The 17970-nt window shown below is 36.1% G+C and overlaps 4 protein-coding genes and 1 pseudogene across 5 annotated transcripts; 2 read left to right on the top strand and 3 right to left on the bottom strand.

Annotated features, from left to right (window-relative positions):
• Positions 1 to 131: 131 nt before the first annotated feature.
• LOC108844765 (uncharacterized) lies at positions 132 to 1154 on the bottom strand. The gene is made up of 2 exons (XM_018618062.2): positions 941 to 1154; positions 132 to 511 (listed from the first exon to the last, which is right to left on the bottom strand). Exons 1-2 carry the CDS (start codon positions 1061 to 1063, stop codon positions 410 to 412), a joined length of 225 nt encoding a protein of 74 aa, XP_018473564.1. The 5' UTR covers positions 1064 to 1154; the 3' UTR covers positions 132 to 409.
• A 285-nt stretch (positions 1155 to 1439) lies between these two features.
• Positions 1440 to 4840, top strand: LOC108847846 (uncharacterized). Of its 2 annotated transcripts, none has more exons than XM_018621201.2 (13): positions 1440 to 1802; positions 1949 to 2158; positions 2232 to 2330; positions 2407 to 2462; positions 2571 to 2682; positions 2804 to 2983; positions 3078 to 3218; positions 3319 to 3435; positions 3516 to 3722; positions 3807 to 3920; positions 3985 to 4170; positions 4266 to 4364; positions 4466 to 4840. In XM_018621201.2, exons 1-13 carry the CDS (start codon positions 1698 to 1700, stop codon positions 4688 to 4690), a joined length of 1851 nt encoding a protein of 616 aa, XP_018476703.1. In that variant the 5' UTR covers positions 1440 to 1697; the 3' UTR covers positions 4691 to 4840. The 2 variants fall into 2 exon arrangements, with proteins under 2 accessions (XP_018476703.1, XP_018476702.1); XM_018621200.2 differs by having other exon boundaries at positions 3495 to 3722.
• Positions 4841 to 6737: 1897 nt separating this feature from the next.
• Positions 6738 to 10030, bottom strand: LOC108846985 (F-box/FBD/LRR-repeat protein At1g51370-like). Its single transcript, XM_018620159.2, is given in 6 exon segments — positions 6738 to 7079; positions 7183 to 7323; positions 7408 to 8347; positions 8349 to 8413; positions 9791 to 9823; positions 9932 to 10030. Coding segments are annotated over 6 exon segments (1563 nt in total). The 3' UTR covers positions 6738 to 6794.
• LOC108846721 (uncharacterized) lies at positions 9721 to 14578 on the top strand. Its single transcript, XM_018619924.2, has 8 exons — positions 9721 to 10040; positions 10259 to 10294; positions 10418 to 10560; positions 10741 to 12980; positions 13060 to 13360; positions 13460 to 13618; positions 13706 to 14001; positions 14077 to 14578. Exons 4-8 carry the CDS (start codon positions 12639 to 12641, stop codon positions 14254 to 14256), a joined length of 1278 nt encoding a protein of 425 aa, XP_018475426.2. The 5' UTR covers positions 9721 to 10040; positions 10259 to 10294; positions 10418 to 10560; positions 10741 to 12638; the 3' UTR covers positions 14257 to 14578.
• Positions 14579 to 15174: 596 nt separating this feature from the next.
• LOC108846944 (F-box/FBD/LRR-repeat protein At1g51370-like) lies at positions 15175 to 17105 on the bottom strand (annotated as a pseudogene).
• Between the last annotated feature and the right edge of the window lie 865 nt (positions 17106 to 17970).

The raw sequence follows: 17970 nt of genomic DNA, 5'->3' as shown, positions 1-17970 counted from the left end.
TAGTTTTGGTTCTCTTTTATCTCTCTAACTGTATTCACTTGAACATATGTTCCTTTTGCTACCTAAATTTGGTGTTCTGTATTTATTTCCATTGTGCTTGCACTAGAATTTTAGCGAGGAAAACACATGAATAAATAAACTTGATCTGCCTGAAGAGCAGGATTCTATTCTGCTGACTTAACATCCAAAACAACAGATCGAAACATAAATTTTCATGGCAAAGTGTCACAGCAAGTTTCAATCCTTGTAAGACTACCTTAACTTCATTGTTTTTTTTTTTTTAAAAACAGTAGTCATACAAGAACACCTCCCAAGTCCCAAGTTATTCATAAACGCAAAAAAGGCATCTCATCTCAACCCAACAACAACGTCATCAGCAAGCAGAGAGTACCAATGCAGGAGACAGGTATTAATCAGTAGTTGTCGTCTCAGGAAGCTGAGGAGCTTCACTCTGTCTCAAGCTTTCAAGAGCAGAGATCCTTGTATCCAGAGAGTCATGAAAAGCCTTTGCCTGTAGAAAACAGAGAGATGGTATCTACAGTCAATAACCATATGCATATAGTTATCAAAGCTACAGATTAATAAAATGCTCTCTATGGATATAAACAAGAATGAACATACTCACATTTCTCAGGTTAAACATTCAGCATCTCAAGATTCTAAACCAAAAAAAAAACTAAATCTAAAGTAATTTCAAATAATGCAAACGCAGTAAGTATCACGAATAGTATGAAATATCAAAACTGTGTAATTCCTTCATATAAAATGGTCAACAGGTTGCATACGAAGCTGAATCGATCGAGATACGATAGGAGTTTCATTAAATCCTATTGTTACGCTAAACTAAGTCAGTGTATCGATTCAGGCTAACATCCTACGAAGAGAGAAGCGAATGAAATGGATCTGATACGAGAATAAAACAGAAATCGATTACAAAAACCTGCTGAGAAATGGATTCGTGAGCGACTTTGTAATCCTTGTAGAGAACAGAGAGGCCGATGAAAGAAGCAGTCGCAGCTCCGGCGAAGAAAGACGCCATTCTCACCCTCAACACGTACCCCATCTTCTTCTTCCTCCTTCCTTCCTTCTCTCAATCCCTCAAATCGCTCCCAAATCGAATTTGCTTAAGAGACCACCAGCCCCGATGCCGAAACGAAACGACATCGTTTCGTTAGTGACTAATGATCCCTTCATCTCTCTCAAATCGAACCAAACGAGATAAACCGGTTTAGTTTTTCTTAAGGGACTAGCCCCGAACACCAAACGACGTCGTTGTTCTCTGAATGACTGACTAGTGATCCCGACTAATATGCGCGGTTTAGTTTTTCTTAAACGAACCTAGATAATGGGCTGAAAATAACATGGCCCAATATGCCCAAGAGGCCCAGAGACACGATCTTCACTCCAGGGGAGTAGAAAAATAGACGAATCATCATTTGATGCTCTCTACTTACTGTAGAGAGAGTTTCACAGTTTCCGAGTCGTCGTCTCTCTCTCGATCGTCTCTCCTGCGTCAATCATCTCCCACCATTTCCGTTCCTCTAAACCTTTCACCTATTCTCCACCTCAATCGTAATCCCTATTCATCAATCTTCTTCTAAGTCTCACCTAGAATCTCTAGGGTTTCCTCACTTTTCCCCCGATAAAAACCCTAGTTTTCTCTTCGGATCTTAAGTGGGGTTTCTCTCTCTTTCCAAATGGAGAACGAGACTCGTAGCGGGTCTCTTCAGAACTCTTCCTCAAGGAAAGAGTGGCGCGCCGTTTCCGATTCTCACAACTTCGCCAACGCCGCAGATTACGTGGTAATGTCTGCCCTCTCTGCTTGCTTCTCAATCTCTGTTTGTTTGTGTATATAACTGTAACGATGGCAATTTAGTGGCAAAGTTTTTTTTTTTTTTCTTCCCTTTGGGTTTGTTTCTCACTTGACGACGTTTTGGTGTGTTTGCAGAATGGAAGAGAGGCTGGTGGTGATTTGGATTACTACTCAATCACGGTGGATGATGGTGAGCTCTTGGAGCAGATTCGTACCCTTTCTAGACAACAAGGGGAGCTACAGCACCAGGAGGTTGAGCTCCGAGCTCGGATGTTGGCGTTGGAGATTCAGAGGAGCTTTGAGTCTCGTTCTGTTGAGTATGAGAATGCTGCTGCCAGGATGCAGGTTTGATATCTTTTTTTCTCTCGTTGGTGGAAGATGTAAAGGAATGTTCTTTTGAACTTTTTTTTTTTTGTAGGAGCAACTTCGTGAGAATGATAGGTCTATTCGGGAGATGGAGAGGAAGTTGGAAGAGAAAGAAAGAGAGCTTCATGCTGTTAAGCTTGATAACGAAGCTGTATGTTCTTTTAGATATATGTATTGAGCTTAATGGTTTTGGATGCTAAGTTTCCTTGTAACTACTCTCTTAACAGGCTTGGGAGAAAGAGGGTCTGCTGAGAGAACAAAACAAAGAACTCGCTACTCTCAGGTGAGGAGTCTTACATAGTGGGCCTTTTGATATGCAGTTATTATGTAAGATGGTTTTAGGAGTGTGGATATGTAACAGCTAACAAGCTACATTTTTTTTTTCATGCAGAAGGGAGCGTGATCACTCTGAAGCCGAGATGTCCCAAAGTATACACAAAATATCTGAACTTCAGGAGCATATCCAAGAAAAGGAGAGACAGTTCGCTGAACTTCAGGAACAGGTTAGTTTTCCTGTGTTTTTGTTACACGATCAAGTTATGGATCTTGCAGTTATATCCCATTGCCAATGTTTGAAGTTTTGAGTACACTAACAACAGAGTCCTTATCCTTATTGGCTTGTAGAATAGGATTGCTCAAGAAACTATCATGTACAAGGATGAGCAACTGAGAGAAGCGCAAGGCTGGATTGCGCGTGCTCAAGAGATGGATGCGTTACAATCATCTACAAATCACTCCTTGCAGGCTGAATTGCGAGAACGTACTGAACAGTATAACCAGCTCTGGCTTGGTTGCCAAAGACAGGTTGCTTATCTGAACATCTTTTATTTTCTATTTTCTCTTTTCGAGATAAATTCTAGTCTTTTTATCTTATATTGTTCCATCTCACTGATTTCAGTTTGCGGAGATGGAGAGATTGCATTTGCATACAGTGCAACAGCTTCAGCATGAGCTTGCCAATGTAAAAGAAGGAGGTGGCTCTAAAACAAACCCCAATGGTGCCTCCCAGATTATCCAGAACAGTGGGAACCAAATCAAGGTACACTTCGAAGGCGTTAGAATGCTAAAAAATGTTTTAAGCAAAAGTGAGATTATAGAATATTTAATTGTCTTTTTCTCTTGTGAGTATTTATTTGTAGAACATTCAAGCGGGTCAGGTGACCCCTCTGCATTCGTTTGCCATGCATCAACAAGAGCTTCTTCAACCTCGGGGACCTTCACCTCATGTTCCAGAATCAGTGTTACTGCAGCAAAAGGTATGAGTTTTGAATTGCATCCTTCCTTTTGTTTTGCTATAATTAACAGTTATATATAGTCTTTCGTGGCTTCTTCCCAGGCTGTACCAGCTAGTTCAGAGATGCCTAGGCAGAATTATGTGCATCCATCTCAAGTTGTACATGGCTTGGTAAGTTCTGATGAGAAGAGTGAACACCACCAAGTGCCTACCAATGGACAGTCCCTTGATCAAGGGTATCTCGATGTTCAAACTAGCCATGGAGCACAATTCGGATCAACTACACCATCGTCCTCTGTGAACGAACAGGTAGGGGGTGTGTGCTTTTTTGTTGATAATATACTTTTGTTCAAAACGATACTATATTTTAAGAGAGTTATTCCTTTTTTACAGGTGGTGGAATCTGGCAATGGGTCCAATACGTCAGAGAATAACTTTCAAGACATTTCTTCACAGTTCCGTGATGCGCTAAGGCTAGATTCCGTTGCCATAAATCAGAAACCTGAGGTATGCTCAATTTTTATTTTACTTCTGGCGGCTACAGGGAATATATTCTGATCTCTTTCGTTAGGAGATTAATGGTCAGGTTTCTCCCGGTGAGCCAAATGGTGTTGGATCCATTGCGCGTGAAAGTGTAATCTCATCTGGTAAAACTGAGAGGAACTTGGAGAGTGCTGCTCTTCTTGATGAAAGGTCGCTGTTGGCTTGCATCGTTCGCACTATACCAGCTGGTGGAAGAATCAGAATCAGCTCAACGGTGAGAGATTCTTAACCACAAAGACAATGAAATTGAATCTAAGAAGTGGTCTTTTCTTATATAACATGTGCTGTTTAATGTTCTTCATTTTACAGCTTCCAAATCGTTTGGGCAAAATGCTAGCTCCTCTGCACTGGCATGATTACAAGAAGAAGTACGGGAAGCTGGAAGATTTTGTTGCTAGCCATCTCGAGGTCTGTCTCACTCCAATTCCCAAAACCAAATAATTCTTTTTCTTTATTGAAAAATTAAAAATAAAATTGTTGAACACTTGTGTTTGTTTGGCTTCTTGCAGTTATTTATGATAGAGGACGACTACATTCAAGTGAGGGAAGGTGCACAGAAAATGGTAGCCGCGTCAGCTTCAGCAGCAGCAAGCAAAGTGGCAGTTTCATCATCTCCAAGCTCCATGTACGTGGCTATGACTCCTATGGCTCAATCTCAGGGGTCAAAGAAGAATGTCCAAAGAGGAAGACTGAGCTCTGATTACATGGCGCCGCCACAACAAAGGAAGCTCTGAAGTGAATTGCATGTTAAGAGCCAAGGCGTGACATTCTCCTTATCTTATTTTTATCTATTTTGTTTTAATTGGTGTATGAAGTCACCATTCCTGGATGTCTAAGTATACAATTTGATTTTGGATTTTAATAGTATCGGTATCTGCTCAAAATCTTTTGTTCTGAAAATTACCCAAGCATACACAAGTCCAAATGTTATATAGGGAGATCAAATGAAATGGAAGATGAAACACATACTCTGCATCAAATACCAATCAAAGTAGGATGAGTTAGAATGTGATATCTAGGAATACTGTCATCTTTAAAGCTATTTAGAAACCAAACTGTTGGCCGAAGTAATTGTAAAGCTTTACGATGCATGATCATAGTTAAGTGCTCAAACAACATAGTAGAGGATAATCAGTCGCAACTCCCCCAGAATTAAGACTGTACGTAAGCATAAGCTCGTACTAAAGTGAGCTTAAAGGTTTTTGCCTCCTCCTCATGAATAAATATCTTGAACTCTTCAAGGATAGGGCAGGTCCAGCAGGATGACTCAAGTTTTAAGTATAATAAGTCGCACACGCATGTTATTAAGCCTTGTGGGTTTCGTATGAGACTTGTGTTTATTTGTAAAACTCTTCAGCAAAAGGTTTATCAACATTCATTTATTGTATTAGGCTGTTCACTGTCGTTTCGTTAACGCTTGTCTACCATTTGAACTGATATAAACTTATGAGAAGACGTAAATTCAGAAACCAAGAAAAAAAAAACAACTAATAAAATCACCCAAAGTTATTGAAACCGAAGCCAACCCTAATGAAAATGATTTTACGCATGTTCACACTGCTGTCTGTGTTTCCCAACAAAATCACAAAACGTATAGAGTTGGTTTCGTAACAAAGAGCAAAAACTCAATGGCTGATACGTTTGTATAAAGTATTCAGTTTTCTGTCAGCTATATTTTATGTTGATTATGTTCCATCAATTTGATTTTGTGAATCAGGTTATTATAGCTTAAATTAGTCAAGCATATATTTTGTTAACAAATACCAAATAGAACCTCACTATAAGTTCCGTCTACTACGGGTTTGATTGGAAAGCATTAGCATAAACATTATACTTGTAACTATTCAATTAATATTTATTACAAAATCATTTACAAAAGCATTAACAAAATACTAATGATCTCCAAATAATTTTTGTTTAATGTTTTTATATAAAGTTTTTGGTAGAACATTTGCAACTAGAATATATAAAATTTTCAAAATAATTATATAAACGTTTTATTTTATTTAATAATATATAAAAATTATATTAATAATCAAAAAACTAAATTTATATTTTTAAAAGTTGTGATTAAATATTTTAAACATTTTTAAAAGAACAATATTCATATTTGAAATATAATATAATTTATATAACTACACATATCTTTCATTATTTTTAATAAAAAAATAACATAATATATATTTATATATTTTATATTATAAACAAACATATCTATATTATTTAAAAATAAATAATGTCATATATTAATTTTTTATAATAACATTATATATGAATCATTTAGTGTTCTACCAATAAATAAATAATGATATAATTTATATATAAATTATATATAGAGTTTATTTTACTTAATAATATCAAAAATTATTTTAATATCTAAAAATAAATTTCATAATTTTAAATAAATTTTATATTTAATTTTTTAATAATGATATTTCATATTTAATATTTAATTTAATATATAATTAAATAAAATTCATTATGATAATATTATATATGAATCATTTATTGCTATTGTTTCTTTATCAGCTCTATCCATCAAAGCCTAGGTAACATAACTAATTTTTCATGTCTCCCGCAACAGCTTCCCTAAACTTAACAAACACCTCAACAAGCCAAAAACAAGCAAAAGAACATATTGATATAAATAAAAAAATATATTGATATAAATATCCAAGTAACACTTAAATAATCTGCGAAATGTTGACAAAAAAAAATCTGCGGAAATATGTATAAAATTCAAAACAATGTTTTTAGTCGGTTATTAATACATGGGAAATGTTTCCTCAAATCAACCAGTTTTTAACATCCAAATTTACCTCAAATGAAATGGCATGTTTAGAGAACAATGACTTCACAAGCGCTAGAACATCTTGGCAATGCAACGACTGCTTTAAGGAAATCACGCATGCCCTTTTTGTTATAGTAAGTATCAAGCCTTAATTTCTCCAGGATTGGTGAGTTCTTTAGGAAGTATCGTACGAGCTCTACTTCTCCTTCATACCTTGGGATCAAACGTATCAATTCCAGGACCTTGAGCGATGATACCAAACAAGTAGGCACCGTTGAAAACATCAACTTTGGTTCTCTGTTCTTCTTATAACTCGGGTCCTTGATCAACTCCTGCAAATACATAAGATTAAACAAAAATGAGAATAGAGTGGTACACTAAAGCTTTCCTCCTACAATATGTGTAAATCAAAGGGTTATTAAAGCAGTTCATTACCAAGATGAGAGATTGTAGTTTTGAGCAGCTTTCTAGAATGGCTGGCAACATTTCAAGATCGGATTTAGAGAACTTAACATGCAAACGGGATAGGTCACGGAACTGAAGCAATGGTCCCGGTTCGGAGTGTAGAAAGATGCTCTGTAAAAGAGTAAAACAAAATGTTGGTTAAAAACTTTTTGAGGAAGAATATTGAAATGCTTAAAAATTAATTAACATGACTACCTTCAAAATGTAACTACTTGTAACAAGGCCTCTGAACCTCGGAATATCGGTGAGAATATCAGAAATTAAAGGTTTGGGGCAAATCAAACCAGGAAAGACCATACAAATATCTAGGGTGGTAGAGCAACCCAAATTGATGATCTTGAAGTTCTTTTTTAAGTAAACCGTAGTCTTCAAACACTGGAGTAGAGGAGCATCGATCACAACATCTGTATACGTATCTATGTGGATTCTCTTGAGCGTATTAGAGCGCACTTCTATAGACCTTTCACCACTAGCTTGTCTGACAATGGTAAAATCTTCCAGAACTGGAGAGCCTAAGATAAGTTTCTCCACAGTTGGCTCAGTGAGATCTCTAATGCCTTCTAAATGCATGGTCTTTAGGCATGGTAAGAAAACAACCTCCATGTTAGCCAAGAGAACCCAACAAAGGCGTAAGTGCACCAGTGTCTTGCATGTATATAGACTGACGGGCATCGTAACATCAGAACAAGGGCCATAATAAAAAACATCGAGATGCTGAATGTTACGCCTAGTCGCGATATCAGTCCATTGGGTGAGAAGGGACTTACAATCAGAATAGTGAACACTTAACCTTATTTTGTCTATCATTGATTCCTTGTGTGAATCAAAAAAATTACGAACAAAACTCACAAAGGTATCCCTATCCAAGAATTCAAAGGAGTCTAAGTCCAAACCATGAACACTCTTCCAGTGATTAATCCATGTTCTGGACAAAGCGCCTGTTCTTACAGCAGACTTTGTAGGAACACGAGTAAGTATTTCACTTATCAAAACATCAGGTAGTTGGCATATCCTTCTTTGCGACCCTTCGTCACATGTTTTTGTTTTTCTCTTTCGACCCACCATTTTTTTCGTCACACAACTAGTCTGCATCATCAAGATTTAGACAAATGTAAACTGAAATTTACAGACACAACAATCTCCAATCAAACACGAAATAAGGATGCGTAGAAGTTACGGTCACATATGTATTGCAACCAACCTAGTCTAAATGGTACTCTAAAGACATAGATATAGGGTCGACGTTAAAACCAAGGAACAGTAAAAGAAGAAGAACGCACCTGAATGGAGTTTTGATTAGCACTGAAGGTTAAACCTCATCGGCCTCCTTCACGGTCGTGCTTTCTTATCTGTAGCAGATGATTTTTGTAACGTATATATATGAGGGATGGGGGTAAAAGATAGGATTCATTCGTGTGACCAGTAAGAGTTTAGGGTTTCTTTATGAGAAATGGGAAATGGACACGTTGAATGCGAAAACGCCTAGCAGTTTATGGTTTGATAAAAACGGTGTCAGGCTAGTGATCTGAAAAACGACGTCGGGCTAGTGATCCTGAAAAACGACGTCGGTTCTTCGACAAATCAAATATATTGATATCATAAAGATTTTGCCAAATGTAAACATTTCAATATTACTATTGATCCAAATATAGGAATTTGTAACAATTACTATGAAAGAATGGAGATCAACCAGTTGTTGTTCCCCTTCTAAAGACAGGTTTTTACGCGTTATTCACCTGTCCGCCACTAGAAACATAACTTTTCGTCCGATTTAAATTTCTTTGCAGGATATCTTTGTATAATTAAATTTTTTTTTGCAGAAATCTAATAAGATAAGAAAGAAATAAGTTATGTCTCTTTTTTGTATACTCTTTATTAGCTTATCACTTTTCCGACGAAACTCCAAAATGCACTTAATATTGTTTTGACAAATAAATTACTTTAAATGTTGTTAGTTATGTTCCCGTTCAGGTATTATAAGTTCAAATTTGTTATGTAAGAGAAAAAATATCTCTTGGGAGTGTTCGAGTGGGACCAGCTAGTTTTGTCCCGACCCGAACCGGGTAAATCCTGAAGATATTAGCGTTGATTGCTTTAGACATTTATTGTCTGGTCAATGTTTTACACTACACATATACACTCTAGAGCATATACATAAAGACCCAGTTAGTGCTTGAACACCTTGGGGAACTATCCATCAAAAGAAAAATATATTTGGTAACTGGTGATTGCATGAGAAGAATCCACCAAGGACCATAAGAGTATGTTTAACGAGGTGATGTTGGAGAGATATTAAAAGAGTTTCCCCTCTTAAAACAATTAAAATAATGAAAAGTGTACGTGTCTCAGAAGTTAAGAAAGATTCTAAAGATTCCAACGGCTTGATGAAGGTCTCTTAGAGCATCTTTATTGCAATATCCCCCCACATCTTATGAGAATATAATAAAATGAAAAAAAAGAAAAACTGTTCTGAGATGTGTTTTTGGGTTATTAGGCAAGAAGTGTTTTGAGATAGTTTCTAAAGTGACGTGGCCTAATTTTCTTCTTTTCCTCTTTTCTTCGTCTTCCTCAATCTCACCTCATCATCACTTTCATCTTCTCTATCTCTCCACTGATCCCACCAACCACACTTACTTTTCTCAATCTCACCTCATCGAATCTCGCCCACTACTAACTTGTTGTCCTAATCAAAGTTAAGTTGGAGAAGAACAAGAAACACCAGGGGGAATAGATCGTAGGGAGAAGGAAGGAGGAAGATGGGAGATATTTGGGCATGCCTTATATCCTTCTTCTTCCTCATCGCTCTTGTCGGAATCATCGTCTACGAGGTTTTAATTCGATCTGATTCTCAATTTCTAGAAAAAACCAAACCTAAAGTTAGAGGCTTTGTGCTTTGCCACAGGATTGTAATTGAGAAAGTTTCAGCTTTTGGAATGTTTTGCGTTTCTTTTTGTTTGGTTTATTTCCTTGCTATTTACCACGAATAGATGAGCTTGATTACTGATTAATGTTGTTTTGTTTTGTTTTGTTTTTGTTAATGGAAAAGCTTGCATCTCCTGCAGCAGAGCCTTTGGCTATGGAGGTTTTCTTCTTATCCTTTGCTTCTTTGGTTCTTATAACCTCTAGTTTTCATGTGGGAGATGACTCCCCTCGTTCTTTAGTACTGCTCTGAATGTGGAATATATTTTTTTTTGTAATTTTACAGGTTAATTCTGAGAAACAAACGATTAAAGAGGAGAGGAGCCCTGAACCTGATACTGAGAAACAATCGATTAAAGGAGAAAGGAGCCCTGAACTTGTCAGTCTTGAGATAGATAACTTGTTCGGATTCTTGGCCCCTTCGAGAAGGTACACACACTCATCTTCCTCCTTGAATTCGATTATACAGGTCCTGCTATAGATAATGCGAGTTAAAGTTCTCTGCTTTGCCTGAAAAAACTAAAGAAAATGATTTTTTTAGACTCTCCGAGTCTTGCTGTATGTGGTAAATATCATATCATTCATCTCCACTTTTTTTTTCTTCTGCAGAAATATGAACATGTTTGTGCTACTGCTTCTTCTCTTCTTGACCAAGGCAGTTTCTCAGGGTGAAAGAGGAGAGTTCGGCCAATTACCCAAAACATCAAACAGGCCAACATGTTTGTGCTACTGCTTCTATCTTTTTTTTTCATAATAATTTGAAATTGTATATTGGGTATCTTTTTATTTTCAAATAAAATTTAGTATTACTGTTTTATGTTTTCAATTTAAAAATTATTTTTAATGTTTTAAAAATTATTATATGTTTTAACATTATTAAATTATATAATTATTAAGATTCAAATTATATATCCTCCCACTTATCCCACTACTAATTATTACTAAATTTCACCTCTTACATTATTTTATTAATTTTTCATATCTAAGCTATATCTCCCCACTTATCCCATTAAAGATGCTCTTAGAGAGGGTATTTTAGAGAATACTAGAAATGTTTCATAATTTTTAACTAAAAAAAAGTTAAGAGATATTTCTTATATTTCAGAGACACTTTTTAATTTTTTTACTAAAGATTAAGAAAAATCTATTATATTCGTTAAGAAATGATCCTTAAAAGACCTGCATTAATTATGGTTTTATTATCCAACTTTTTAGATACTGTGTGTAACAACCGTTAGCAAATTGTTGGTTTAAACTTCTAAAGAAAAATTAATGAAAAATGATAATATTATTAAAATACTTTTTTTTAAGAACCTTTGACCTCATCTTACCAATGAAGTTGCCCAAAGTATCTTACTAGCTCCATTTCTATTTCATACCCTGATGTCGAAATTTCCAACGTGACAAACTTTAGGGATGATTTCAAACACCGAGGCTCTAAAGCTATGGTTCCTATAATAGTATAATTAAGAGAAAAATCAAAAACTCACAATGGCACTGAAGTATGTGAATTTACGAGATTCAACTCCAAACAAAGAACACAAAGCCAAAGACTTCTCCATGTGCTAGATAAAACACTTGTCCTGCTATAACTTTGTGGGAAGAGGAGTAAGTATGTCACATATCAAAGAGTTAGGTTTTTGGCTCATCCTATTTTCCTTCAATCTCTGTCTTGACCTTATCATCTTCTACCAATAATGCATTTTCTTTAGTAGAAGAATTTTCAAACCAACTATCTTCATGCAATTTTGAAAACACAAGTTTGCAGATATAAAAGTTGGATGCGTAGGTATTACCGATAGCGTGTTTTGTAACCAATATTAATCGCGAGTACCGTTTCCAACGGATTCATAAATCATAAGAGAGGTAAGAGAAGAATATATTTAGATTCTGACACGTCCAATATTAAAAGGCAGGTATATTTTTTTGTTTAAATTTTAATTTTAATATTCAAATATTTTGTAATCATATTTGTATTTAATATTTGTTTAATTTGATCTAATAGTCTATTAAATAAATAAATACATATAGTTGGACATAACATTTATCAATAAGTTATGTTTATGTTTTATAATGGGAATGCCATAATATTTGTTTAATTTGATAGAATAGTCTATTAAATAAATAAATACATATAGTTTGACATGTTTTATGTGTGTTTTTATTGATTGGTGAGCTGGAATTGACGTGGTAAAAAGTTCTGTACTTTTCAAATTTCATCTCGATGTGAATATTTTGAAAACTTGGTCAAACAGTCTGTAAATTATATTACGACAATACCACCGGGAGCTATCCGATGTAACTTCGGTCAATGGTTTCTTTCTTCTTTTCTGGACCCAGCCACAGACTTACGTAGATTAAGATTTTTTTTTTAGATTAAGATATTTTACATAAAGAGTCACAGTAACTTTCTATTTAAGTTGGTTTTGAAATTTTACTTTTTTATATTAGTTTAAGAATTTTCTATTTTCAACAAATTTGTATTGTATTATATAGTGGGGTTTCATATGATTAATAATAAACTTCCAAGAATTAACTTTAGGTTAAAAGGAAGTAAGTTTTTTTTGGTTCATATCAAGTTATACACTCGTCAAGAATTAAGCCTGATATTCTTCAAAGGGTGTCTGCTTGAGAAAAGAGTTATGAAGAGATCTTCAAGAAAGAGTGATACAAGTTTCTTAGAGCAACTGATTCTCTACGTCGCAAGCGCTGCAGTGGCTAGCTTGTCTCTATACGTCTGTACTCGTCACTCCGACCCGAACCTTGACGCTGTTGATAAGGCCCTCAAGCGTAAGAAAGAACTCGCCAAGCGTCTCGGGCGTCCTCTTATCCAGACTAATGAATACGAGGTAATAAGTCTTGTCTTTTCCACTTAAAAAATAAAATTCGTATTCCAATATTTTTTTATTCGTTTTGTTTAAATGTCAGGATGTAATCGCGGGTGATGTAATAGACCCACAAAAAATAGAGGTTGAGTTTGATTCTATTGGAGGGTTAGAGTCAACTAAGCAGTCACTGTACGAGCTTGTGATTCTACCGCTGGAGAGACCTGAGCTTTTCGCTTATGGGAAGTTGCTTGGCCCTCAAAAGGGTGTGTTGCTGTATGGTCCTCCTGGAACCGGGAAGACGATGCTTGCTAAAGCTATTGCGAAAAAATCTGGAGCTGTTTTTATAAATGTGAGGGTCTCTAATCTGATGAGCAAGTGGTTTGGTGATGCGCAGAAGCTTGGTAAGGATGTATTAGTATATATATGTTTGATTACTACTAGCTCTCGCAATAAGCCCTTGTTTGTTGCTAATGATGTGAGTTGCTATGTTTTTGTTTTAGTGGCTGCTGTGTTTAGCTTGGCGGAGAAACTTCAGCCTTCGATTGTTTTTATCGATGAGGTGGATAGTTTTCTTGGCCAGCGAAGGTCGACGGGTAATGAGGCGATGGCGACTATGAAGACAGAGTTTATGGCTTTATGGGATGGGTTTGCTACAGACAGTGAGTCGAGTCTACTGTGTATCCTGTTTTTAGCCCTTGTTTGAATTAGTGCAATCTCTAAAGTATTGTTTGTTTGTGTTGTTGTAGAGAATGCGAGGGTGTTGGTTCTTGGTGCGACAAACAGACCTTCAGAGCTGGATGAAGCGATATTGAGGCGTTTTTCTCAGGCGTTTGAGATAGGGATGCCTGATTGCAAGGAGAGAGCTGAGATATTGAGAGTTATTTTGGAAGGGGAGAGAGTGGAGGAGGGTATTGACTATGATCTTCTAGCGAGGTTGTGTGAAGACTATACCGGGTCAGATATCTTTGAGCTTTGCAAGAAAGCAGCTTACTTGCCAATCAGAGAGATACTAAAGGAGGAGAGAAATGGCTGGAAATTTTCGGTTAGTAGTTAACCTAACCCGGTTTAGGGAATGTAAACCTGATTTTTGTGAACCTTAACTGCATTATTTTTTCAGGAGCCTAGGGCATTGACACAAATGGACTTGGAGAAGGTGCTTGCTACCTCAAAGAAGACACAGATTGCTGCAAGCGAGTACTCTGGTTCAAGGTCGGTTTGGAGAAGGCCAAGGGATAGTGATGAGGTACAAGCCGTTATAAATGACATCTCAAAGCTTTTAGTCTCTGGGATGTGTTAGATCAACGTGACTGACAAAGCTCAGAAAGCTTATTTTCAAGTTCATTCAGCTTCTCCTCTTCATAATCATTGTCATCCTTTAACCCATCTACCACAATACACTCTTCTTAATCTTCTCCAGCATTGCCACCTTGAACATTGTGGCATTCTATAACTCCATCATTTGCCCGGTTGTTTGGGTCCAAAACCTCTTTCCACTCATTCAACCTCATAGCTCTCTTTGTTTATTTTTTTTGCTGGAGAACAAACTTATGTTTCCCTTCAGCTATCATAAGTGGTTATTGTTTAGTTACTCCATTTTTAATACAAGAAATTCAAGTTATAAACCAGTTAATGTGTTAAAATTTCTCTGTTTTATTATATTTATAGAGTTCTTTAGTTTTTTAATGTTAAATTTGAAAACCGAAGCTAAAACATTAATCAGTTTTAAACATCTAAAAATCTATACTATTGTTTACGAAATTTTTTTTTTTGTATTCGAGTTCTCACGTTAAAAGTTAGACTGGCTAAATACGTTGTTATTTTAATGAATACTTAAGTGTACTAAAGTCGCACATGTTAGTTGTTTCATACACGGCTAGGGGATTGGTTATCTACAGGTTTTTTTGTTAACTTAACCAACTCCACACATAACAAATATCAAATAGGACCTCACTATAAATTCCCTCTACTATGTATGTAATATAACTAATGTGTTCATGTCTAGCGCAACAGTTTCCTGAAACTTGACAAACACTTAAACAAGCCAAAAACAAGCAAAATAACATATGTATTGATATAAATATCCCATGTAACGCTTGAATAATTTGCCCAAATGTTTATAGAATTCAAAATAAAGTTTTAAATCGGTTATTAATACATGAGAAAAATTCCTCAAATCAACCAGTTTTTAAAATCCAAATTTACCTCAAATGAATTGTCTTTCTTTTATGGAACAATGATTTCACAAGCGCTAGAACATTTGGGCAATGCAATGACTTTTTTAAGAAAATCACGCTTGCCCCTTTTGGTATAGTAAGTATCAAGCCTTAGTTTCTCCAGGATTTGTGAGTTCTCTAGGAAGTATCTTACTAGCTCTACCTCTCCTCTATACCTTGGGGTCGAACGTATCCATTCCACGACCTTGAGAGATGATACCAAGCACGGAGGCACTGTTGAAAACATCAACTTTGGTTCTCTGTTCTTCTTCTTATAACGCGGGTCCTTGATCAACTCCTGCAAAAAAATAGGATATAACAAATTGAGTATATAGTGGTACATTAAACTTTTCACATACAATATGCATAATATTAACTACAAAAATAAACATGTTTGGATGCAACATTCAAATTTTGTAAATACTACATCTAGATGTTACATCCATATACAAAAACGAACATGGCCTAAAGCATTTCACACATTTCACACAAATGTGCATATATAACTGAAAGGGTTATAAAGCAATTCATTACCAATATGAGAGATTGTAGTTTTGGGCAGCTTTCAAGAATGGCTGGCAACATTTCAAGATCGGATTTAGAGAATTCAACACGCAAACGGGATAGGTCACGGAACTGAAGCAATGGACCCGGTTCTGAGTACCTAAATATGTCCTGTAAAAGAATAAAACAAAAACAAAATGTTGGTTAGAAACTTTTTGAGGAAGAGTATTGAAATGTTCAAATATTAATTAACAAAAGTCTCAAAAAAATATTAATTAATATGACTACCCTCAAAATGTAACGACTTGTAACAAGGCCTCTGAACCTCGGAATATCGGTGATAATATCACAAATTAAACGTTTGGTGCAAGTCACATGAGGATAAACCGAATCAATATCTAGTGTGGTGGAGCAACCCAAATTGATGATCTTGAAGTTCTTTGCAGAATATATCCTAGTCCTCAAATACTGGAGTAGAGGAGCTTCAATCACAACTTCTGTACACGAATCTATGTGGATTCTCTTGAGCGTATTAGAGCGCACCTCTATAGACCTTTCACCACTAGTTTCTCTGAAAATGGTTAAATCTTCCAGAACTGGAGAGCCTAAGATAAGTTTCTCCACAGTTGGCTCAGTTAGATGTCTAATGCATTCTAGTTGCATGATCTTTAGGCATGGTAAGGAAACAACCTTGAAGTTAGCCAAGCCAACCCAAGAAAGGCGTAAGTGCACCAGTGTCTTGCATGTATATATACTGACGGGCATCAAAACATCAGAACAAGGGTCAAAATAACAAACATCGAGATGCTTAATTTTACGCCTAGTCGCAATGTCAGTCCATTGGGTGAGGAGGGACTTGCAACCAGAATAATGAACACCTAACCTTATTTTCTCTATCACTGATTCCCTGTGTGTATCAAAAAAACTTCCAACAAAACTCACAAAGGTATCCATATCCAAGAATTCAAAGGAGTCTAAGTCCAATCCATGAACACTCTTCCAGTGATTCATCCATGTTCTTGACAAAGCGCCTGTTCTTACAGCAGACTTTGTAGGAACACGAGTAAGTATGTCACTTATCAAAACATCAGGCAGTTGGCATATCCAGCTTCTTTGCGACCCTTCGTCACATGTTTTTCTCTTTCGACCCACCATTTTTTCCGTCACACAACTAGTCTGCATCATCAAGTTTTAGACAAATGTAAACTGAAATTTACAGACACAACAATCTAGTTTCCAATCAAACACGAAATAAGGATGCGTAGAAGTTACGGTCACATATGAATTGCAACTAACCTAGTCTAAATGATGCCCTAAAGAGATAGATAGAGGGTCGACGCTAAAATCAAGGTAAAAGAAGAAGAACGCACCTGAATGGAGTTTTGACTAGCACTGAAGATCAAACCTCATCGGCCTCCTTCACGGTCATGCTATCTTATATGTAGCAGATGATTTGTTGTAACGTATATATATGAGGAATGAGTGTAAGAGATGGGATTTTTTTCGTCTGACCAGTAAGAGTTTAGGGTTTCTTTATGACAAATGGGAAATGGACACGTTGAATGCGAAAATGCCTAGCAGTTTATGGTTTGACAAAAACGGTGTGTCGGATTAGTGATCTGAAAAACGACGTCGGTTCTTCGACAAATCGAATATATTGATATCATAAAGAGTTTGCCAAATTTAAACATTTCAATATTACTATTGATCCAAATTTAGGAATTTGTAACAATTACGATGAAAGAGTGGAGATCAACCAGCTGTTGCTTCCCTCCCAAGGACAGGTTTTTACGCGTTACTCACCTCTCCACCACTAGAAACACCATTTCCAGTCAGGCTTAAATTTCTTTGAGTAAATCTAATAAGATAAGAAAGAAATAAGTTATGTCTCTCCTTTGTATACTCTTTATTAGCTTATCACTTTTCCAACGAAACTCCAAAATGCACTTAACATTGTTTTGACAAATAAAACTACTTCAAATGTTTTTAGTAATGTTCCCGTTCAGGTATTATAAGTTCAAATTTGTCATGTAAAGAGAGACAATGCCTCTTGGGAGTGTCTGAGTGGGACCAGCTAGTTTTGTCCCGACCAGAACCGGGTAAATCCTGAAGAAACTAGCGTTGATTGCTTTAGACATTTATTGTCTGGTCAATGTTTTAGGAGGAGTACCTTACCACAAAAATATTAAAGAAATGAATTGTAGGAAAGAGGTAAAGAATATGTTCAGAATCGTCTCTCTTTTTTTCCCGTCAAAGTTATTAATTAAAGGGATTAAGCCCACCAGGCCAAAGCC

The sequence above is a fragment of the Raphanus sativus genome, chromosome 3, assembly GCF_000801105.2.
Source record: "Raphanus sativus cultivar WK10039 chromosome 3, ASM80110v3, whole genome shotgun sequence".
Taxonomy (NCBI): Eukaryota; Viridiplantae; Streptophyta; class Magnoliopsida; order Brassicales; family Brassicaceae; genus Raphanus; species Raphanus sativus.
The sequence above is the reverse complement of the archived record's forward strand: the minus strand, read 5'-3'. Positions and strand labels throughout refer to the sequence as shown.